This window comes from Varanus komodoensis, unplaced genomic scaffold (genome assembly GCF_004798865.1).
Source record: "Varanus komodoensis strain SLA01 unplaced genomic scaffold, ASM479886v1 scaffold34_3, whole genome shotgun sequence".
Lineage (NCBI taxonomy): Eukaryota > Metazoa > Chordata > Lepidosauria > Squamata > Varanidae > Varanus > Varanus komodoensis.
In genome coordinates this window covers 508,628-532,770 of record NW_025335855.1, presented here as the reverse complement: position 1 = coordinate 532,770, position 24,143 = coordinate 508,628, and the positions used below count along the sequence as shown (strand labels likewise).

Sequence of the window (24,143 nt, the reverse complement as noted above, 5' to 3'; positions counted from 1 at the left end):
AAGTCAAGAGACGGTGGCAGCGGGCACTGCTTGGCTCAGGGTGTGCTGATTTTCACGATGGACCAGTCCCCCAAATGGCCGAGGCCACCGCATTTGAAAATTCTTCTGCAGCAGCCATGTGACCTGTTTCCGCTTCCGGGTCCGAGCACAAAGCAGGCATTCAGTGTTGCGCGGGAGTGTCGCCGTTCCCCCGTGAGTTCCAGTTCCTGCCCAAGACATCCCTGTTCAAGCAAAGTTTGAGCCACCCCACAGCCGGGTCACCTGTGGAGTGGGGAGGGGCTTGGGTGGACTTGGATGCGTCCAGGCACTCCTGCTGAAGCCTCGGGACGGGGGTCCTCAAACTTTTCCTCCAGGGGGCCTGTTGAAAGCTGCCGGTGCTGGGTGCCGAACGGAAAGGGGGTGCCTGGTCATGCGCGCGGGCCGGCGCAGGGATGGGGCGGTGCGTGTGGGCATGCGCGTTGAGGCGGGGGCGGGGGGCGTGGCGAGGGGAGGGGAGGCAAGGTGGGGCGGGCACCCGCCGCGAGGCAGGCGCACGAGGCAGCGGCTTGCTTGGAGATCGTTTTCTCCGAGCGAGCAAACCGCTGCCTCCCGTGTGCGGGGTGAGGTGGGCAGCGGCGGGCGGCACGCGTGGGCACGTGCGAGGCAGGTCTGAATGGGCATGGCGGGCCGGATCTGAAAACAGCTCTGAAAGTAGCGAAGAGGAGCAGGATCCTGCGGGGGTCGTCCAAGCGACTCTCCTGCGTGGCAGGCCACGTTGGTGGCCGCATGTCCTCCATGCTGATCTCGTGGAAGGGGCGACCGTCTTCCGTAGGCAGAGCTTGGGGAGCCTGGATACAGGCAGAGGCCTTCCGGATTTCCACGTCGCCCCGCTGACCAGCAAGCCCCGTGAGAAGCGCGCTCCGGCCCGGATGTGTCCGCGCCTGGCGTCTGGCAGGTCAAGGGCGCAGCGCCTGGCCTTCCTCATGCTCCGCTGCCCTCCCGGAAGCCAGCCAGGGCCCCGTGATGCTCCTGCCCATCTGCCGGGGACGGCCTTGCTCTGCCTCGCCCTGGGCCCATCCAGAGCCCTCCAGAGGCTCCTCCCACGCAAGAGGTCAGGCCCCCGGGATGGCACCCTCCCTCGCACTTGCATCATGGGGGCAGCTCAGGGTGGCCTGGGCTCCCGGCCCACTGCTGGGGCCCTCCCGGCTCCCTCGCACGCCCCAGCCTCCTGCGCGGCGTCTTGCCCGGAGCGCCCTGGCCGGAGAGCTTCCTCGTCCCCCAGCACAGACAGCCTGGCTGCCTCGCCGCTCGCCTTGCAGGGCACCTGCCGCCACTTCGCAGGCGGCTTCCATTGGGAGGCGCAACCCAGCCATGCCTGAGCATGATCCTCGTCTACCAGGCCCCTCCTGGGGCTCTGGCCGCCTGCAGCACGTGGAGCACCTTGCATCGGAATTGGGAGTGCCGCTGCCTGGGAACCGCGGACCCCGAGCCCCATGGCTCTCCCGCCTGGTGGACGAGCGGACGGCGCTGCACTTTGCCAGGGCCGGGAGCAAAACAGGTCCTGGGTGCCTCCTCTTCCTCGCCATGGGAAGAAGCATTTGGCGAGCGACCAGGATGCGCGAGAGAGTCGGAGCTGGTTCAACGTCCCCGGCTGCTCCTCATCCTGGAGTGCGTCCCCACCTCACGCCATGGCTTCCAGAGGAGGAGAAGTGGGCAGAATGAATTGCCTTAATGAGTCCTGGGGCCACAGTGTCAGGCACCGAACGTCACTGTAAAACCAGTCCGTGGCTGCAGGCTCAGCGTGCGACTCGGGAAGACGCAGGCCGCTCAGGAAGGCTCGCGTGCGTGCCTGCGCACGGAGCCTTCCGCCTTCACACTCGGCCGTGCGTGCACGCGTGCGTCAGCAAGTGCGGCTGCCTGAGTAATTAAAATTGTTCAGTCAGATACTGGTTGTCACTTTGCGTTAAAGGCCTCCGCAGCGCAGTGCCCCGAAAGGGCCGGACTGCCCGCTGTCCCGTCATCTGCTCCTGGGCCTCGCGTATACCCAGCCAGAATGTCTCATTGGCAGGTCTGTGCAACCGCTCCTCCTGCTCCTGGAGGGGGAGAGACCAAAACTTTTCTTGGCCAGGGAAAGGGAGCAGGCGGCAGGCACAGGGAGAGCTGCCGGCGGAAACGGGAGGGCACGTGCTTGGTGCACTCGGAAGCCAGGGACCGGAGGCGCAGAGCGAAGAGGCGCTTCCTGGACGGAGTGACGGGGACCCCCGAGCCACGCTGATTCCTCCTGGGGAAACGCGTAGGAAGCAGCAGCAGAACTGTGGGGTTGCGTCAACTGCCCCGGGGCCCTCCTTGGAGGAAGAAAGTGGGTAGGAACACCGCGTGATGAGGACGCTATCATTCTTCTAAATACCGTCCTTCCAAAAGCCGCTTCAGACACAAAGGGAAGTGCTGGGCTCGAGCAGCCCCCCCCCCGCACCTGCTCAGCTGCGAAGTCATTTCTGCAGCAAGAATGAGACCTACAGACCGCAGTGCCCCCCCTCCGGCTGCAGGGGTGGCAGAGGGGCTGGCTCGCGACCGCCATCCACTTGCCGACATAAATTGCTGCTGAACCGTCCTGCCATGCTGGCCTGCCCAGAGGCAAGGACTCGCGGGCTCAAGAGCAAGGAGGGGCAGAGGCGTTGGAGGCCACCCTAGCCCCGCGTGCGCTGCTGTCTGATGCTCGGCTGCTGGCGCGACTTGGCTCGCGGGCCGACGGAGGGCTCCGTGTGCCCCTCGCGTGCCATCAGCTCGCCACTGCTGCTCTAGGCTAAACCACGCTGACTTCTCTCTAGTGTGCATGTGCACAGAGACACCGCATGCGCGCTGAGGCATCATAGCGCCACTGCCTGCTTCCTGCGTTCCACCAAGAAGGTTCCTTGTAAACTGTTGGTGATACGTCAGAGGATGCATATCCTCAGGAGGGCTTGTGGTGGGGGGGAAGGAGGGGCAGCCACACGCGGCGACGCTCCCGGCTTTCCTCTGTAAAACCTGGGGACGCATTCTGTGCATCCCTCCGGTCCTGCACGAATGAACCGCATGCTGTTTTTAGAGGGCCCCCGGGAAGCCAAGGCTGCTCCGGGTGGCGCTGGCTGCAGAGAGCCCGTGCAGGAGGCCCCTCTCCGCCCTGCCGCTCCTGCACTGCCTCCCCATCCAGAACCGCCACTTCCTCCAGCGAGCGCCCAGCTCTCTTCCCTTCTGCGCCACAGAACAATGCGAGGCACGAACCGGCGTGTTGCCGGAGGGAGGCGCCGCATTCCTGGCGAGGCACTTCGGCTATGCGCGGCATTCCCCGTCCAGTGCCAGGGCAGGAGAGTCACCTGCTCGAGGCAGACAGGGAGGAATTGTTCGGAGCCAAATCCTGCGCAATCGCCCAGAGAGAGCCGAGCAGAGAGGACATCTTTCATCTCAGCCTCATATCGGTGGCACGCAAGGCCGCTCCGGTCGGGCCGCTGGGCAGGTGAAAGGCGGGCTTGTCTCCCGTCTGCCTGAGGTCACAGGTTGCGCTCAGGTAGCTCACTTCAAAGGCGCTCCACTCTTTTTTAACTCCAAGGATCATAGCAAAGCTTTCCAGAAGCTGCTCAATAAAATCCAATATTTTTAAGCGCATCGAGGCGAGCAAGAGGGGCACTGGCGGTGTGGTGCGGGGGCCTCCTGCCGCAGCCACTCCCTGGCACCGTGTCCCCCACAGGGAGAGCAGAAAATAAGGGGCAGGAATCAGAGAAATAAGCGCACGGGTGACTTTTAGACTCTGGGGAGCCACACGTGGCTGGTGTATCGAGGTTTGTGCCCGCTGATCCTGGGGGCAGTGGCTAGCCACGAGGACTGGTAGCCAGGACATGCATCTCAATTTGGCTGCCCTGCTTTGAATAAGAATAGGAGCTGGATTTGGCCCTGCCAAAGACTTTTCCCCTGAGAAAACAGAACCAGGGAGCTGAATTCTGCATTGTGCACCAGGAATTTTGCACACACATTCATGACACAAACACACCTTTGACTAATAGCATGCATTGGAAATGCTGGTCTGGGCGACATAAAAGCACACCTGTCTGCCGGTGTAGCTGTCAGTCTTTTCCAGCAGGTGGATGATTTTGTGTGTGTGGGGGGGGAACAATCCAGTGCACCTGTGCTCACCTGAGCAGTCAAGAATGCTCTGTGTTTTCAAACAGCTGCCCACCCGCTGATGAAAGATGACAGAGGATCTGGCTTCGATGGGCCATTTTTTCTTGCTCTTTGGCACAACAAACTGAGTTTCTCCAGGAGGTTCTCCCATATTCCTCTATATTCCAAGCTTGCCCACTTATATTTAGATTTTTAAATATATTTTGATATGTTTATATTTAGCAAGCAAAACAAACAACGAGCTATGTTAAACATTAACCCCCCAAACTCATGAAGCTGTTCACCCTACAAGTATCTGGGCTTCCCCAGTGTGGAGCTGGTTTGCCCCACGTGCAGCGGGCTGTTCTTCCGAGAGGGAGGAATGGCATTTCATGTCGCTTTTACCGTATCTCACACCTTACCTTCATTGTTGTAATTGTTGGGCTATCATCCTTTAAAGCAAATCCCTTAATTCAGTTGGGGCCCGCTCTATATCATCGAGTTAAGCAGAACGAACGCTATCAAGAACTGTGAGAGGAGGCTGGAGCTTCCTCGCCTTCTGCCTCACCCAACTGCAGGCAGAGCCACCCAGAAAGGGGTCTCTGGAGCGGTGCTTAGGGCACGGGGCAAGATGCAAGCGCCTTAAGGACAAGTGACAAAAGGGCCCTCTGGAATTTCAAGCCACCCGCTTCTCGTGTGGCCGTTACTTTCCCATTGCTTTGTTCTTGCCGTTCTGCACTCTGACCTTTTCCCAAGAAACGGGATCCCTGTGCGTGGACAAAGCTCCCTCTGTGTCCGGGCGATGCTATCGGAGCGAGCTTGGCCTGGAGCACAGAGTCGGACAGCTGCTCGGCTGAGGTGGCCGCGGCTGAAACTCGACTCCGAATCCCAGTCTAAACACACACTGGGCCTTGGGAGCCCTTCTGGGAACTTTGCTTGTGCATTGTCGGCATTTAGGGTTGTGAACTCTCCTGAGAGAGGAAGGTAAGCGTGCGTTTGTATCTGGTGTGTGTGTGAGAGAGAAAGAGCTTGTCATTGCTCAACTTCACCCTGCTAATACAGTTCTCATTCGCTCGGAGGCTGCTTCTTACATTCACACAACCGTGAGTAGAAAGCCCCCTTGCATCCCCTTCTCAAAGCAGCCTTGTCCAGGTGGATTTAGCAGGGAGGGGGATGCTGGGCAGCGGAGTGGCCCACAAGTTCCCGCACCCCAAGCTGCTGGGGCCATTCCCTCATTCTTGTTTCCCATCAAGCCGATTGCTTCCAACAAACGAGGCGCCCGCTCCAGCATCAGAGCGCAGGCCAGCAACTCGCGCAGTGCCCCTCGTGTGGACCCCATGGAAAAGAATGACTCGTTCCAACTCTCCGGCTTGTGTGCAAGTGAAGGTGAAAGGAGGATGGGAAATGCGAGGCGGTGGCATCTGGGTCTCAACAGGAAATTCTGCCTTGCTGCTGCATCTGGGCCAGGCCTCTGCAGAGCTGGACTTGGGAAAGGGCGGCCCAGATCCTGAGGTATTGTCACGGTCAACTGTAACTGTCCGCTCAGCAGTCGAAGCCATCAGTGAAATCCATTAATCTGCGCACGGATGCAGAAGGCCAGTGGTGTTTAAAAGTCATGTACAGATTATTACCGACAGGAAAACTCACCTCGGCTCCCTCATCAAGCCGCGCGTGTGATCAGGATCAGAGTCATTCATGCATCGTGCACCCAGGTTGGAACAGCGCAATTAAAAGCCTCGCGCCCTCTGCAGGTGAGCAAGGGCGCTCCTGGAAAGCACCCCGTGCGCCCGGGCACAGCCTGTGGGCCGGCACCCTTTCCACATCAATCAGGCCTCGCACTGAACATGCGCTTGTGTGCGAGAACCGGCCTGGGGTTAGAGGGACCGGACGGAGCGGCGCTCCAGAAGGGCAACCTGAAGAAGCAGATGTGAAGCAGCAGGAGCAATTAATTAAGTGATAGCTCCATCTTCTTTAATAAGCTTGTTTGCATTTAAAAAGCATTCTGAAGTAAGGGATAGGTACTTGATTGATGGCAATTTCTCAGAGTGGTGGAAGACTAGGACGGAGGATCCTGAAGAAGGTTAACGAAAAATATCTAGTCCAGTGGAGCTATAAGTAACATTTTATTATATATAAATTTATTACATTATTATATTATTTGTACAAATTTGGGCTTGTCAGTTGTCTTTCCAATAAAAATGGTCCAAGGGGCCATACAAAAGCACAGAGTATTATACTGCATTATGATGTAACATGCAGAGGAGAAAAACAGCTGTACGCCATAGGAACCCTCCAGAGTCTGGTGTCCACCTGGCTAAACGCACTTCACACAATCAAAATGGTGCGCACAGGCATGTTTAAGCTGAGGTTGGGCGCGTGTGCGCTGGGCACGGTTTGACTAGCCACCGCTCGGCTTTGGTTTGCCAAGTGGTCCGGGCTGGAGAGAGCCGTGCGAGGGTCAAGCAGCCCTCGGGTGCGGAGTCCTCACCCTTTGCACAACCCCTGCCCCCCGGGCTTGCATCCCGCGACCAGACCAGCTGTGCCCGAAACCGGGGCCGCCACCCGCTGCAGCCCCTCCTGGCCTGGCTCCAATACGCCGCGGGGGCCTGCTTGGCACGTGACCCAGGCCATCCTCCCCAGGACAGACGAGCCTGCGCACGGCGCTGCTGGCTCTGTGCGGCTCGGAGCTTCCCTGGGTGCAGCCCGGGCACACGGGAACAAGGCACCGTCCCCTCACAAGCTGCAGGTTGAGGCAGAGGGGGAAGTGGGCAGGGAAGGAGGTCCCCCGGCCAGTCCTGGCATGCGATTTTCTTGACGGCCTTCTGGACCGGCTCAGTGGGGCAGGAAGCCAGTGGCGATGCCTTGCACCGGGAATGGCGCGGCGCACGTTTTATGAGAAATGCATGGCTGCGGCAGTGGCAGCAGGAAGACGGACAAGCCAGTGGAGCCGCGGAGAAGAGGACCAGCCCACGTGCCCTCAGCCGAAGCAGGGCCCTGCTGCGTCCGGCACAGCAGGGCCTCCCCCAGCCCACCCCGGCTGCATTCCCTGGCAACGGCCTTGAATGGGGAGCCGGGGACATGTACGCCGGAGCGGCAGCTCCGGGGAGATTTGAAACTCGCAGGCTGTGGGGCAGAAGCCACCCAGCACGACTTTCTCCTACTGGCCACTGGGGCTGGGACAAAACCCGGTGGAACCAGAGCTGTCCCTCCAACATTCGCCGGCTTCCTCTCGCTCTTGGCCCAGTTTCAGAGAGCAAGCCAAGCAGAGAGAGCCGAAGGCTTGCAGAAGGAAGGAAGTCGCACGACCAGGGACCCTCCTTCTGCCTCGGATCCTGATCCATCCATATTTTCTTATTCCGTGACTGATGATACTTTGCTCAGGAATTGTTGGTGTGGGGACTCTGTCAAAAGGTCCACATAAATAGATCTGGCAGGTCAGACGCCCAGGCCACATCGCTGCTGGCAATTCGAAGAACTGGATGAGAGTAATGAGGCAAGTTGTTTTTGCAGAAGCCAAGCTGGTCCTCCTTCTTTCTGGATGCGTCATAATCTTTAATATTTCCTGCCACTTTACTTAGAACAGAGGTCAGCCCTAATAGGCCACCTGAATCCCTTTCACAAAACTGGCGTCACATGACCACTGTCTGACCCTCTGGCAGAGAGGCAAGTCCTGGGAACATGCATGTGGTGGCTGAACATTCAGTGTCTTCACTCCTGGCCTCCCCAAGAACTTTTCAATGGACCCGGTGATTTGCTCGCTTTGAATTCGCATGCAGAACTTCACTCTTGTTCGTAACACGTCACCAAGCCATCTTGGAAGATCTGCCCCATTCACAAGCTTCAGACTATCATGTGCAAAGCTTCAGTCCACCGGAGTGACTACCAACTATGTCCTGACAAGGATGCCCAAGTGACTCAGACGACACCGTTTCTGCAGGATGGACCCGGCTTTCCATCTTCGACTGTCCTTTATGCGGCAAAAGTAGGTAAAAGTATCTGGGTAGAGCAGAAATCTGAAGTCACAGGAAACCTGAAGAGCTCCTGGCAGCACGGCATGTGGAATCTGTGTCTAAGGTTTTGAACTTCGCAGTGGAGGCTTCCCACAGAGGCGGCCCTGAGTCCGCTGGCGCCTTCGACAGGCCCAGCACCTGGAGGTTGTTCACAAAAACTCAGTTGGAATTCGAGGTGCCCTGGGACTCTGTTTTCCTGTAAAGGACAAATAGAGCCACCTCTGTGAATTGAAGCAAAAGATTCGGGCTGGAATCATGTGTAATTTGCTAACTTTCACGCTCTGCTGGTCTGCTGGCCCGCGGGTAGAGCACCCGCGAGCAGCCAGATCCGCCCGACCTACGGGCACGTGGGAGGCAGCCTTCCTTCCTGCCATTCCTCCCTCCAGGTGTTCCTGGCTGTCCTGATGCCGCTCCTCCAGCGGGGTCTGCTTTCCAATTCATTCCCTTTGACTGCTTGGCAAGAGGCTCCACCGCCTCTTCCGGGGAAGCAGCTTCATTAGCATATCGGCAGAGCAAGCTTGCTCCTTCCTATCGGGAGCATCTAGTCAGCATCTCTACCTGAAAGGTAATCTCTGCCGATCTCCTGTTGACTCTCAGGGGCTCCTGGGAAGAATGGGGGCTTTGTTTTTCCAGGTTGCCACTGGGTCAGGAAGGCCAGATGCCTCCCTCTCTCCTCCCTTTTCCTCGGTAGCCGAGCAATGCCCAGGTCTCTGCAGAGAGACTTCCTCTACCCACAGCTGCAGGCAGCATGCAGAACGGTGGCAGCAAACTCGGGGGATCCCAGAAGGCACTGCCAGATTTGCCAAGCGTCTCACTCCTGCTGTGGGGCGACTGTGCAAGGGACCTGCTCTCGGTTTCACATAGAACATGCGGAAGGCGCGTTGCTTCCCTGGAAATATTCTCTCCCTTCCCATAGGTGCTGCTGCTCAATGATCTGGAAAAGGAGACTCCTTCCAACTCAGCATTAGGGGCTGGCCGAGCCGCCCACATCAGGGCCGGCCGGGGGGACTGGGGATTTATTGTGCGCTCTGAGCAGGCCTGAAATGGAGACGGGCTTTCCAGAGAGGCCTCGGAGAACGGCAGAGCAGAAAGGCCGAAGAGCGACTGCGGCCATGGAACGTGTTGGAGGCACAGGGCCAAGCAGCTCTGGGCCAAGCAGCCGGAAATGCTGCTTGCATCTGGCACTGGAAGGCTGAGAGTCAGAGCCGTGCATAGGACCCACTTACAGCTGCTTCTCACTCTTGGGCAGCAGAGTATACACTAGATGCCGGGTCTGGTTGGGGTTATGAAACTGCTGCAGAAGGTACTTCATATGAACCAGAAGATTATGAGGCAACCAGACGCCGGATCCAGGAGAGGCTGGTGCTGCGCAGGTACCGAAATGCCTCCGCTCAGCAGGTGGGCAGGTGTGGCCCGCTCGCTCAGCTACCTGTGATGGGAAAAACCTCTAGTGTGAAGGTGGAGCTGCCCTGAGCTGCTCTGCTTCCGTTTGTGAACGATCAGGCAGAATGGGACCCTCGTGCATCTCGAGGGTGACTGAATCCTAAGGTCGGTGTTGGTGCAGCGAGGGGCCACTAGGAGGGTGGCTGGTTTGCAGTGCGGGAGCGGCTGAGGGTGCCGGGTCTCTTCAGCCTGGAGAGGAAGAGGCTCAGAGGGCTCCCCTGCCAGAAGCTCACCTGCCACTCCGTGTGCCCACGGAGCCGGGTCAAGTGGGAAGAGGTGGCAACAGACGGACCCCGAGAGGCTAAGTCCTGCCCCAAGCCAAGGGCGTTTGTGCGGCAGGGCAGCCGAGAGCAGCTGGGGGCTCATCCTAGCTCAATCCAGAGCAGCGTTCCCCTCCCCTCCCCTCCCATGGTCCTTTGTGCTCTGATGGAACTGAGAGCATGTGCCAGTTGGCACCAAACCCATGCGGAGAATCCCTGGCTTGTGTGAGCTTCACACCCCTGGCCGGCCTTCCACACCAGCGCTCCAGGGAACTCCAGCAAAGCATCAGGCACTTGGTCGGTTGATCTTTTCGCCCATTTAATCTCATAATCGCATTTCCATCCATGTGTCAGTTCCAACATCTCCCCACATTCTATTACATTCAGGGTATAATCTAACACAGCCCAAATCATTACAGTTAGTTTCCATTCAACATTTTTTCTTTACATAATTTATGAATAAAGAGCATAATATTAATATACAACACAAACTATAATAGGGATGAGGAGACTGTGCTTGCACGAACCTCGGCAGAGGCCTTAAAGAGAATGCATTTTTCCAAAGGAACAGAAGCACCATGGTCTGAGGAAGGCGGCAAGGAGCAAAGTCCCCATGCAAATACGGTTTTACCCTGACAAAAGTTTCACATTGTTTCCGCGAGGTTCCGCGGACGGTGCAGCTGCGAAGAGGGAAGCTTTCTTCCGGAACCAAGTGTGCCTTCAGGTTCAGTCATCCCTGCCCTCGCGCGCCATGAGGGGCCCGGCTCTCCCGGCCCTGCAAGCGCAGAAGAATTACCAGAGCCTTGCAAGTGGCCAGGGCACCCTTCTCCGGCCAGCCACGGAAAGGGGGGGCCTTGATGCTCCCCCAGAAGCATCGCTGACCATTCATTCCTGACGGCCCCACTGGGGGCTCTGCAGCTGACTGACGAGGAGGGTCCCGTTTCCAAGAAGGAAAAGCCCGGAAGGCCGCCTGGGGCAGGCCCAGAGTGGTTGGGAGACCCCCGCCTGGCCCGCACTGGCCCCGCGCAGAGGAACCTGGTGGGGAAGGCAGGTGCTCCGGACGCCGTCCTGTGCAGGCAAAGCCACACACGGGGCGCCACACGATCAGCTCCTCCTGTGCAAGGGTCCCCAGTCGCCTGGTCGGTAAAGCTCACATGTGACAGACCAGATCCGTGGAAGAAACCCATTTTCCGAGCAACGGGCCGTCGCGCAAGAGCTGGCCGCTGACATCCGTGGTTGTGCGCACCCGTGTTCGGCCTCCGCTTGCTCTGATGGGCCCGAGGTGGGAGCCGCTGCCCCTCGAATGCCCCGCAGGCCCTGTGCTGCTCTGCCTTTCTTGCTCATCTCCGTTGACTACCTGCCTGGTCCCGGGAGCTTCCGAACACGACAGCACACGCCACCCTTCTTTATGAATTCCACTGGCAATCTAGATTATTTAGCCATTTATACGGGTGGCTCTTCGAGAATATGAGGTACTTTCTTTGGACACACCTCTGAATTGCTGAAATAGTCCAAGAAAGACTTCAGTTCCTCTTTCATCCTGTGGCCAATTTGGGTCAAGCAGATTTTGAAACGACCCACACGTCTGCAAAGGCAGTTTGCCTGGGGGAAAAGCACATGCACACAAGCAGCGGGCTTGCTCCTGGCCTGCCCTCGAGCCCGAAAGGCCCGTCTCCAGCTTCAAGCTTCTGCCAATCGCGGAGTGCCAGGCGGTGGAGGCACTGGGCGACAGAACGACTCTGCAGCCCATGGTGCGGAGGGGGGCACGGTCAGTCCGCCTCCTCGGGATGTGGCCGTTCTCAGCCCTTCTTCGCCTGCCGTGGTGCCAGAGGGAAAAGGCAGCGGGCGAGGAACCTGCGGGCTGCTCCCCAGACTCCCTGCATGGGCAGGTGTTCTGGGGCTTTGGGTCGGATGCGGATTGGCTGGGTCAGAGTGCAAGAGAGACCGGCGCTGCTTGGTTGCACAAGCAGGTCCTACAACGCAAAGCAAGAGAGCGAGCTCGGCTGCTGCCCAGAGGAACATCTTCGTACGGCCACAGGCCGCGGCATTCGCTGGAGGCCTCTCCTCTAGCAGCGGCAGAATGCGGCCTGCAGGCATGAAGGGTTCTTGCTGGATTCCCACAGTACGCTGGGCTTTTGCAACTCCACCCGTCCGCTGTTTCACTCGCACAGCCGCTAGAAATAACCGAGGTTCTGCTGGCTGGGGGGAATCGACTCTTCCAGCTCCTAGTGGTCCAGCATCAGGTGCGGCCCCGCGACTCTTTCACTGCCGCAGCAGCTCGTGCAATCTGCACAGCGTTCCCGCCCCGCAGCCCGGCGAGAACTGCCGACGCCTGCTCTCCCGTGGCCTGGAAGAGCACGGCCTTCCGGCCCGTTTGCTCCAAGAACATCAGGCCAACTCCGCTTCCCCGACGGAGCCGACAGGGTCTTGCCAGCCATCCTTCCCCACGGAGCCACCGCGGGGCCGCCCCGGCTCCGTTGCAGTCAGAGGAGCAGCCTGATTTCAGCGGGGCTGCTTCGCGTGCACAGGGACCCCCCGGCACTTCCAGGCACGGCTTTCCATTTGCAATGAATGGGGAAACGGGAGCGCAGACGTGTCTCCAGGCGAGATGGCTTCCCCTCCCTGCTCTGCAGTCTTTGCAAACCAAACGTGGTATTTTATTTTTAAAAGTTGTGTTTTCCATTCCATAATTTAAGTGCATTGAACAATTGCTTAAATAGGGTTCACACAGAAAATAAAGGGGTTTTTTTTGCAGTGTACAGTACTTTTCTGTCATCAGGAACACCCCTGATACAACACGGGATGCACAGCTCACCTGCACGCGTGTTCACTCAGCCACATGGCCCGCTACACAAACATTCTTGTGTCTTGCCAGTATTTCACATGTTAAAGTGGGAGAGCTAATGAGTTTCCAGTCTCCTATACCTGCTTGTTTTCTTTTACAGAGACTTTCAGCAGCATCTATCAGTCAGTCAAACATTTTCAGCAGCCTTCCATTCTCACTTGTTTGTTCTTGCAGAAATGCTCACTTATTTGTTTAAACTGCTGCAACTCTCTCTGGCCCCCAGCAGTCAAACCTACTTGGCTTCCTAATAGTCTGATGCCATCCCGTACCGGATGTGATTCCTAATGGGTGCATTCACAGCTGTGGCAAATGGAGGGGAGAGAGAGAAATGGCAACCAAAGGGGGAAATGCATCCCAGCAGCAGCAGCAGCAGCAGCAGCAGCAGCCATGTGAAACCATGGTGCCAGAACGGATTGCAAAACAGGGCACATCGGACAACGGTAAGTATTTCCAACTCACCCCAATTGCTAGTTCAACCCAAAAACTTAAGGATAGGAATATTTATTGCGGATCTACCCTAAACCAAAAGTACTACTTTTTGCAACTTGCATTAGAGAATTTTAAACAAACACAAGAAAAACTGTTTCATGGTTTTCTTCCTGGACAAGTTCAAAATTTAAACTGAAATTTGTACTAAACATTGGTTAGCAAACAGAGTTTTGAAACATTCTTCACAAATGTGTCTGGTTTCCACTAGATTTTCCAAATGGGAAACGAAGCTCGCCGTTTCCAAACACTTAAAATAACCGTCAGTTCCTTGTTCTATACGATGATGCCCAGTGAACTGAACCATCATGTTCCACTGGAAGCTGGAAACGAGTCCCATGCTGGGTCTGCTCTGGGCCACAGATGACTCAAGAAGCGAAGTAGGAGCTCTGCATGGAGTACAGATGGTCAATCGGGTTTTCCATCCGTGACTGGAAGGGTCCAGATTCCACCATCGCTAGGAAGCAATCGCCTGGGTTGCTGAGCGAGGCCTCGTCGCTGCTCAGCTCGCAGAAAAGGGGCTCAGAACCTTCAGGACAGAGAAAGAAATAAACTGAGGCGCATCCCAGGGGAAACACCCACATGCAGGGCTGCTGAAATGAGTGGACGCAGCGGTGCCCGTGCCCCCTCCCATGCCCTTCAGTGCGCTTTGCGCAGGAGCGCCCCCTTCTCAGTTCTGCCACCCAGCATTTTCGAGGTCCAAAATGGATATGGATTCACATACAGTCTGGTACTCTGTCAGTTCCTGGAAGGCTATCACAAAGAGGAAGGACAAGATCTCTGCTTGCTCATTCCAGAGCACAGGACAGGGAATAACAGATTTAAAAGAAACCAGATTTAGACTAGACACCCGGAAGGACATCCTCATTCTTGGAGCAGTACGGCCATGGAACTGATAGCCTGGAGAAGTTGTGGGCTCTCCCTCGCTGGAGACATCCAAAAAGCATCTGGACAGTCACCTGCATGGGATGGCGTAAACTGGTGTCCTGCAACAGCAGGCGGTTGGACCCAAAGGCCTTTTGGCCCCTTCCAACTCTACCCTCCTATAATTCTATGAATCAGGGAAATAAGGAAAACACCATTTATTTTTAAAATCCCATACCCCGTTCACTTAAGCCTGGTCTCCCAGTCCCAGTATAATCATCGCCTTGGAAGAGCTCTGAAAATTCCTCTGCTTGGAGAAAAGATGTTCCCATCATGGGCTCTTGGCATCCTTTAAGGCAGACCTGGGCATCGTACGGCCCATGGGCCACATCCGGCCCGATGGCTGACCCCGACTGGCCCGCATGAGGTCACTGGCAAATTAAAAGTCAATGCAAATATATATTGTCGTAATATAGATGCAAGCCATACAACTGCACTCCTTTTATTTTGAAGGATCTGCTAAATTGAATTGAATTTATTGCTTTTCATGTAATGTTAATGTTTTTGTGAATATTCATTAAATAGTGTTGTTCTGTGCTCCACATTTTCATTGTATCATTGCAATGTTTCATTTACTGTTTTTATAGAGACATATATTGAGCAGAGCTGTCAGTGTATTGGTCTGGCCCTTAACAACTGTCAAAGTTTCTCATGTGGCCCCAAAGGGAAATTAATTGCCCACTCCTGCTTTAAGGGGTCCCTTGCGGCCCAGTCAAGTCACTGAATGGGCCACACAGGCACTTTTAGGGAAAGGCAGGGGAAACCCCGACTCTGTGTTGGCCGCCTCGGAGTCTGCCACATGCAGACCCTGCCCCCCCCCCCGTTCCTACCATAGGGGTGCAGGTAGTCCCCCGGCATCTGCGGTGGTGTGAGGCCTCGCTGGAAGTGCTCTGGGCCGCAGACACTCTGATCAATGGCCAGCATTTGTTGGGGTGGCTGCAACGGGGCGTAGGGGGTCATGATCCCGTCAAGCCCGGTGCTGCCGGCGGCGTTTGTTTGAGCTGGAAGACACGGGAGAGCCAAAGAGGTGAGCTCGCGAGATCTTCTCTGCCTTCTCTCCCAACGCCCTCCAACCTCATGCATCCAGCACCAGGGATCCTCAGCTCTCCTATCTCCCCTACCTGCAAGTTCAAGGTGGGAAGGCCCACCTGTTCCTACATGCTTTGGGCCCTCTGGGGTCAGACAGGGCAGCTGGCAGGTCCGACGTCCACAGCCAAGCGTCATGGACCTCAGATCTTGTTGCAGCTCCGTCAAGCCAAGAAACGGCTCCTCAAGCATCCCCAGGGCAAGCTTGGCTCCCAAGGACAAGAAGGAAGAGGGCCACGTGATGCAGAAAAACGGCCGAAGAGCGAGTCCCACTGGCCAGCAGCCACTGATCTTGCCCTGGTGTGTCCCCACTTTCCTCCTGCCCACCTTCTGCCTCGTGGTGCAATGAAAGGTAGATGAAACCCAACTTTTCCTGTCATTGGACTTGTGACCCGGAATTCAAAAGGAGGCAAGCGAGGACTGCATTCAGTCCTCCGGCTTAACAACTCCGGGCGCCTGCCAGGGAAAAGGACCCAGCTCCCGCTTCAGCACCTCAGGTGAGGACGCTGCTGCGACCAAGCTGCGAACGAGAGAGAGCCTCGGTAACAGGAGGAGGCTGACGGCAGGCCTTACCGGACGGGAGCCTCCGCGCGCTCTGCTGATCCTGCTGCTGCTGCTGCTGCCGTCGGGCCAGTTTCTTCATCTGTGGCCAAACCGGGAGGAAAGGTTAGAAGGCGCCAACCCTGTTCCTTGCTGGCTGCATTGCTAATGGTGATCACGGGGTGTCTATTTCTGCATCTGACACTGATGAAATATACTGCATCGTTACCCTTTGAAATCTGATTTCTGCTTTGCTGTATTTTAAGAAGCCGCTTTCCCTGTGCTACCCAGCCTCTTGCCAGGTGTCTTACCTTTGCTCTGTCTGAAGCTGCACCTCATTACGGAGTAGAAGAGTTTCCTGCCACTAGACCCTGATTGATCCATGAAATATGGAGATGGCCAGCACCATGTGTAGGGTCGCTCCCTTGGCCCTTCCCAGCTGCTGGGGTTTCCGAGAAGCTCGTGGCAATAAAGTACATGAACAGGTGACTTGAGCAACAGTGGGGAATATCCTGGACCAAACCAGGCAGCACAAGGGCTACCGCCTACTTTAGAACTATTTTGTGGCACTGGAGACAGCAAGGACTTCTTGCGCCTCTGCCTCGATCACGCCAACACGATCTTGCGCAGGGGAATGACTTTTGGTGGTTTAGGAAGGGAGCCTCCATGTTTAGGAAATGCACTAATATGAGCATCATGTTGAAGGGAAACAGAATTCAAAGTAGAATTTGAAGAATATAGTTATGTGATTTAATGAGAAAGGTTGTTACCTTAGCTCTTTGATTCTGGAACCAGACCTGTACAACTCGGACGCTCAGCCCTGTCTCAGCAGCCAGTGTTTCTCTTACCTTTGCAAAATGTTAGAACAGACATAATTACTTTAATAAGAAACAAAATTATCAGCAAAATCCTGATGACATAGGCTTTGCATTACTGAAATAAAATTTAATATTGCCATAAAAGCTCAAAATTTGTACGTTATTCTTCAGTTTCTCATACAATTCAGAAATATTTATTTTATTATTTATTTATTTAAAATATTTATATGCCATCCTAGTCACAAAAAAGCCTCAGAACAGCTTACAATGTAAAATATAACATAAATAACATAATATTAAAAATTCAATACTTTGGAATTTCAGCATTCAAATTTCAAAGAACCCCAATAGATTAGCGAGCCAGGACTTCCCCTTGCGGAAGCCATGCTTCTTTCTCAGCAGGACTTGTCCCTCTATGTGGTTGCTGGTTCTGTCTTCAGTAATGCTTTCAAGCAGTTTACTCAGAACAGATGTTAAGTGAACTGGCCTGTAATTTCTCAGGTCCCCTCAGATCCCTTTCTAAAAAATTGGTGTTTCACTGGCCCTTGAACCCCTATCCTCTGGTTCAAGGGCTGATTTTAGGAAGTTATTCAATATTTCTGTAAAAAGGTTCTTTGAGAAATCTAGGATGGATACCACCTGGACCAGGTGCCTTGCTGACTTTTAGGTTGTCAATAAGGTTGAGAATTCCATCTTTTGTCACTGCTATCGGCCCCAATTCCTGGGTCTCCCTTCCAGAATACAGAAGCTGGAGGACTTGATCCTCTGCTGCGGAGACTGACAAAAAGAACTCCTCCAGCTGCTCTGCCGCCCGCTCAGCACTCTGGGATTTCCATTAGCATCCGGTGGCCCAGCTGCCTCCTTAGCCACTGTCTTTCTCTCGGGATCTTTAAAACGGCCTTCATCTTGCCAGTGACCTGCCCCTCGGACTGTTTCGTGCTTCTCAGGCTGCGCAAGCTCGTGGTCCCCAGTGGGTCTTTTCCCTCCTCCTCTGGCCAAGTCTTCCATGTTTGAAGGAAGCTTCCTTCTCCAGAATACCTGCCTTGACTCTAAATGTTAACCACACTGAGGATTTCCTGGACTTTGTGCTACCTTTTCTCACCTCTGGAAAGCTTATCACCTGTGCCTTTATTACACTGCTTTTAATATTTCTATTTGTGTTGGTTTAGGACTATGGTTAAGCATCTGGGAAACCCTGGTACATGAGTGGTAGCTTCATTCCTCTTGATAGGTGCAAATTAGTGCAAACCCATATATGTGTGTGTGTGTATTGTTTTCAGATCACAATAGCAATGAATTATGAAAATAACTCCCTGTATGATCACAATTAAATCCTTGCTGCTCTAAACCAGGCACTTCCAGCAATTCTAATTATAACACATAATTCTAATTCTAATATAATTCCCTTATCGTCTGACTGTTGATCTGTACCTTCCTGCATGGCTTTGAAGAAACTTCAAACGATGCCTTGAACGCCCGGCGTTGCTGCGTCGTCAGGATTGTCCGGGGTCGTTTCGGTCGCTTGTGCTCCTTGGTCTCCTCCGAAATTCTCCCAGGACCTTCTCCCGTTTTACGTAGGCTCTCCTCATCATCACTTCTACCTTAAAATATGGGATCCATCCCAGGAGTGTCTTTGCTTAAAATGTAAGTAAAAGTTTCATACCCAAAGGTGCTATGCTGAATTCCCTCCACCCACACAATTCACACAAATGGGGCCAGAAAATCGTTTCGCAGAGGCAGGTCCTCCGGTTTCTGTTCTGCCTGGCTTCTCTCACAGAACCTAGTCTGTTCTTAATAGACTGTTACGGTCCACCAATCAGAGCCAGTCCCGATTTGCCGCGCCCCAGACACATGTGTACGTGCAAAACTAGGTCTGGGTTTCCCCTCTCGGATGCACAACTTAACGTGGGGAGCAGGTCTGAGGGGGGGGGGAGGGAAAGCTGAGAGTGATGGAGGCCAGACCCTCTCGCTCGGCTGGTCTCCTCACAGGGTCACCCCAGCTGGAACAGTCAAAGCTGAAACACTAGGAGGCACCCACTGTCTTTGCGGGTGACGGTCGCATCAAAAGGAGAGCACGGCGCTCTCTGAGTGTGATGGGGCCAGGGGAACAGCTGAGGGGCAGCTCCCAGGCAGCGGCAGCAGGTGAAGGTGACACTAGCCTTTCACAGGCAACGGCAGCGATGCTCAAGCTGACCCTGAGAGCACTGTGTGGAAGGAGGCAAAGGTAGGTCATCCCAGATCTTCTTCCCTAGGAAACCCCGTGCCGAAACGATCCAAAATGAAACAAGAGGCAGCACCGGAAGACGAGGCTCCGGGTGGGAAGGCGCTCAACGGGCTGCTGGGGAAGGGCCAAGGGCAGGTAGGAACAGCGCTGCTGCTCAGGACGCAACTGGATCAAAGCCGGAAGGAAGGCCGGGGCGGAGGCAAGGTCTGATGCTGCGCAACACCTGCGACCTGAGAGGTATGAATCAAGGCACACTGGAAACCGTAAAGCAGGCAGTGGAACAGTTAAAAATGGCACAACTTGGTGCCCGTGAAATACAGTGGGCCAGAATGGGACGTTTTCCATCAGACAAATACAAAGTCTCCAGAAATGAGAAAATCAGAAGAGATGGTGCGGCTCTGATACTAAGGCAGGAGGCAGGAAGGACCTATAGGGCAAAATTTGACCGAATGCTATCGGTCAGAATGTATGGAAAACCTATCGACAGAACCCCCATTCAAGTCTAGGCTCCAGCAACAGATGCTGAAAAAGAAATTGAAAGCTTTTATGCAGCTGTTCAAGGGAAATTGAACAGCTTTTTATTTAAGCGTCATTTTAATTGTTAACAATATTTGCTTATTTGTCTGGCCACGGCGAATTCTTTTATATTGTTATTTATTTTATATTGTTAATTTTATATTGTTATTTTTGTATTTTATTGTACTTTATGTTGCGTTATGTTGTGTGGGGCGGCATAGAAATGTTTTAATAAATAAATAAAATTGATAACACACCAAGACAAGGGGACAGTGGTGCAAAAGCAGGAAGCAAAGGTAGGAAAATTTGGCCTGGAGGTAAGAAACGAAGCAGGAGAACGTCTGGTAGAATTTTGTGCTGCCAAACTGTGCCTTTGAATGCATACTTCAAGTGACGGTATGCGTGGGCCTCAGATGGCCAGTACGGAAATCTAAGAGGCTGTATAATTTACGGAATAGGTGGACAAGCGGCATTCTTGCTGCCAAGCCAAGACTGGGAGCGGATTGCAGCAGTAAGCCATAAACTCTTGACTTCTAAATTCAGAGTGAAGCTAAAAGAGATCACCAAAAGAAGTACTATGCCAAAATACAACCTAAATTCCTGCCTAAGGAATTTAAAGGCCACTTAAAAAACAGATCTGCACTGCTCAACTAAAATGACCATGAGCCAGAACTGTGGATGGAAACCAGAGACTTGACTAGGGAAGAATGCCAAAAAGGCAATCCCTGGAGCGAAAAGAGCGGACGAGAGTCATGGAGAGGCAAGAGAACCGTGAGGACGGCAAGGCAAGGGAAAAGGGGAGGGAAGGGGAGGGAAGAGGGAGGAGGAAGAGGGAAGAGCAAAAGAGGGAAAACAAGAGACCTCTTCCAGAAGAACCAAGGATTGAAATGGGAAGTCCAACCCAGATTAGGAATCTCAAAAGACAAACTGTGTGTGTGTGGGTGTGGGTGTGGGTGTGGGTGTGTGTGTGTTGGGGGATGCGCTATGGCTCAGCGACCCTTGTAAGCCCCGGGGCCTGGCAAAGCACTGCCTTGTGAACGCTTTCTTTGGGGAGGTGGCCAGAGTTGTTCTCAGGGGGAAGCCCACGCATTCAGCCGCATGGAATCCACCTCGGTGCCTCAGGGCAAGGCAGCCGGGCCCTCGTGGCTCTCCAGAACTCACCCCAGCTTGGCCTGGTTTTGTCCCTTCCCTACCCTATTACCAGATTTCTGCCTGGAGCCCTCAAACATTTCCCTGATCCTGTTTTTGCCCTTAAATGGCATGTTGCTCCTGCCAGGAGTGCCTGTTTCTCTTGCGCAGAAAACCAGAGTGATGAAATATTTCCCATATCTGATTATATCGAAGACTGAAATGGGAAAAGCTTCGACATGGCGGAGGGGACGCCTGCTGCGGAGGAGGAGGTGGCGGAGGGAGCCCCCTCATGAAAGGGACGTGGCACGGTGCCCCCCCTCCCGACACCTGCTCACCACGTCTCTCCCAGTGAAGGAAAGTTGATTCTGCTTTAATGTGGCAGAGCTTTTAATTAACTCTGCTTTTCAAGCCTTCCATGAGCAGGGTAGGAATTAATTAATCTTTAAGACTCCTCCCGATGTCACATGGGAAAGGACTACAGGTGGCGCATATTGTCTGCAGTGACCTCTGGGCAACCCCAAGGCTCAACGGGAGAAAACGATGAAGAATTGGCTTCGTGGAGGAAGATGGAGAAATTCTTTGGTCGGAGGGAATTAGGGGAAGGAGAAATGTTAGTCCCAAGTTAATTGGAAAGGGAGCTCCGCTTTCACAAGCGCCTGTTTGCTTAGGCTTGGTCACTGGGGCTCAGGGGAGGGAGTCTGAAGGGAGGGCGCTGCAGATTGCGGGCAGCATGGGGCTTCGCTTCCCCGACTCGGCTACTTCTCCTCTTTTTCTCATCCGGTCGCCCTAAGTTTGCAGTGGGCGCCTTGCTTGTAAAGGGCCACGCATAAGCCCTTGTCTCACACCCCAGTGAAGGAGATGGGCTGTCATGGCGGCTGGCAGATTCTCTTTATGGGCACAGGCGGCTCCTTCTTCGCATTGCCTCGAAAAGTCTTCTGCCACTCGGACAAACACGCTCTCAGAATGAATGAGGGCGATGCCATGAGGTTCTGGGGTTTACCCCGCAGGGGCGGGAGGGCAGTGGGAGGGACACGGTGGGGCTGGAACGGCATTACCACGACCTGCCCGGAGAACGCAGCAGCCCATCTTTTTCAGAAACTCACCTCTGAGTAAATTCCACCGGGCACATCGAAACGTTTCCAAGCAAGGGAAACATGAGTGGGTACTATGCACTAGGCGATATGTGGGGAATCGCGAGTTTTCAAACCTCTGAAGTATAATCTCTGGAAACAAGAATTATTTGGGGTTCTCAGTCCGAAACTTGGGCCTCGACCAGTGGGCCTCCGTGGAGCAAGGACAGCAGCGCCAGAGCCGTCCGTCGGCCGCCTGCAGCATCTGCCAGCCGAGCGTGTGCCACGGAGGGAGCCCCCACACCCAGCAGGCTCAGGCGCAGGCACATGGGCCAGGGAGCCGGGACAGGCAGAGCTCAGCACACTCTGTGCAGAAGGGCAGGCTTGGGGCAGCTGGCCAATCTCCCCGCCTGGGAGAGCTTTGTTCAAGGACTGTTGCTGTGGATGGAAGTCCACAGAAAGGAAGCGGCGCAAGAGAGCCAGCGCGGCGGCGTGGCTAAGCGCAGGGGACCGCAGGCGATCCGGGTTCTGGTCCCCGCTCAGCCCTGGAGCCAGCTGCGGGGTGACTCTGGGCCACTCACGGACTCTCAGCCCAACCCACCTACCTCGCAGGGTGGTGGTTGTGCGGATAAGACTGAGAGCAGCAGGAGGAGAAGGATGTAAGCTGCTCTGAGTTCTTTTTAAGAAGAAAGGTGGGATATAAATCTAATAAACCAACGAAAGGAAGAAATGTGCAGCTGAGCTGCAGAGAGGAAGCTGTGGGACAGGTGGAAGGACAGGCAGCCGTGGCCTCTTCCCCGCTCAGCTGCAGTGCTGCTCCTTCTGCCTCGGCAGAACGACCCGCTGCTCCACTTTGCTGGGACCGCCACACGCCACCAGCAGATGGCAGCACTCCGTCGGTTCAGCTCCAGACCATTTTGTTCTAAGGCGATTTGCTCCGCAGCACCTTCAGATGCCCCGCTGCTCAAAATCGGCCCGGCCCAAGCGGAATGGTGCTGCAACGCCTGACAGCGAGAGGCAGGCAGTCGGCTCTTCCCGCACTCTCTGCCCCCTCATTTCCTTTCTCGCTCTGCGTCCCCGCTCTTCCACCTGCAGCTGGTAAAAGCGAGGGCGGATGGACGGATGGACGGACGGAAGCCAGCCAGCCAGCCTTGGCTGCACGGCGTGTTCTCCGCCCTTCCTGTCGTCGCTCTTGCACCCCACGGACCTCAGCGGGGGCACCGGCGCAAAGGGGCGCGGCCAGCCAAGTCAGGCAGGTCAGAGCGGCGAGCTGCAGAGGTGCTGGCCCCGGCACGAAAGCTGAAAGCCAGAAGCCCCTTAAGCCTGAGCCCCCTGGCTGGAAGCCCTGGGAGTCGGACCCCTGAGCCTGATTCCTCAAAGCCGCCCAGACCAGAAGCCTCCGGCCCTGCGGTGCTCGCTCGCCAGTCAGATTGGCTCTGCTGCCTCCGACCTCTCCAGGGTAAGGGGCTCGCCTCCCGTGTTCTTTGGGTCAAGAGTTCTTGCTCTTCAAGGGGACACGCAGCCCCTGACCATTTCTTGACCCTGCGACCCCAACCAAAGACTGAGGGTGAATTTGAGAAAGAACAGAGAAATGTGCAACTGGCTCAAATCAGCTAAGAGTTTCATGAATCCAACCTGTAGATTTTGCAAAGGACTGGCTACTCCTGAGTTGTGCAGAATCAACGGGCTTTTCTTCCCGTGCGCTACTTTTCTATGAACAGAGATGCTTTTATTTTCCTTTATTTTCCTCTTTGTTTCTTTTTCTGTTTTTGGAGGAGCATTCCACCGTGCCAGTCCTGCAGGCTGAAGTGACGCAGCCCGTTTTCCACTGCAAAAGCTAGCCCGAAGTTGGAACACCTTCCTGACATGGTCGAGATGATTGATGGATGAAGCAGTCACAGAGTTATTTTAATCAGATACAGATTTTTTATTTCTTTAAGCAATGGTTGTTCTATGCCGTTCCTTTCATTGCTTTTTAAGTGTGGCTACCTCCCTTACACTCCTGGGGAGACATGCTTTCAAACTCGTAATGCATAATGCAGATTTCTGCAGTCCGATGAGGCTTCCTGTCATCGGACTAGAAACAGAAACCGCTCCGGAGGAAAGGCCAGGAGGGCAGCGGGGCCCTGCCGGATCCGCCCGCCCGCCCGCCGGTGCCGCTTACCGGAGTCGGAGGCGGCCGAGCTGGCCGGGCTGGGCACCTCGCGCGCGCGCTCGAAGTCGCTCCTGCACAGCGGCTGGCCCCCCTTCAGGACGAACTCGTCTCCCTTCCGGAGCGGCCTCTCGCAGACGCAGCAGCAGAAGCAGCCCACGTGGTACACGCTCTCCTGGGCCCGCATGACGAGCTCGCTGGGCGCGATGGCCGCCAGGCAGGTGCCGCACTTCGCCGCGAAGAGCCTGCCGCACAAGACCCGCCGCCGCCGCGGCGTCACGTCCGCGCCCAAGCCGCGCCGGCCCTCCGGCTCAGCAGGGGCCGGCGGGGCCCGCGCTGCGCCTCCCTCTGCTCTCACCTGCGCGGCGCCGCGACGACCGCCTTGTGCGGGCCGAAGCAGGTGGAAAGGGCGCCGTGTTTCCTGGGAGGGAAGCCCCAGAATCGCCCCGGCAGAGCGCAAGAGGGAGCGTTTATCCCGCTCCGTCTGGCTCTGCGCCACGCTGGCTGTCCAGGGCTTGGAGCGGG

At 55.3% G+C, this 24,143-nt stretch overlaps 1 protein-coding gene across 1 annotated transcript; it reads right to left on the bottom strand.

Annotated features, from left to right (window-relative positions):
- Nucleotides 1–13,425: 13,425 nt before the first annotated feature.
- On the bottom strand, nt 13,426–23,820 carry LMX1A (LIM homeobox transcription factor 1 alpha). The gene is made up of 6 exons (XM_044439403.1): nt 23,631–23,820; nt 17,957–18,126; nt 16,478–16,555; nt 15,741–15,810; nt 14,912–15,082; nt 13,426–13,686 (listed from the first exon to the last, which is right to left on the bottom strand). The coding sequence occupies exons 1-6, from the start codon at nt 23,803–23,805 to the stop codon at nt 13,526–13,528; spliced, it is 825 nt and encodes a 274-aa protein (XP_044295338.1). The 5' UTR covers nt 23,806–23,820; the 3' UTR covers nt 13,426–13,525.
- Nucleotides 23,821–24,143: the final 323 nt, after the last annotated feature.

Excerpts from the sequence above, each read along its gene's own strand:
- LMX1A (XM_044439403.1), bottom strand. The coding sequence starts at position 23,805 with ATGCGGGCCCAGGAGAGCGTGTACCACGTGGGCTGCTTCTGCTGCTGC. Across the intron at positions 16,556-17,956 it reads CTTCAAAGCCATGCAGGAAG|GTAAGAGAAACACTGGCTGC; the intron begins GTACAGATCAAC and ends CATTTTGCAAAG. Across the intron at positions 15,811-16,477 it reads TCCAGAATCAAAGAGCTAAG|ATGAAGAAACTGGCCCGACG; the intron begins GTAACAACCTTT and ends GTTTGGCCACAG.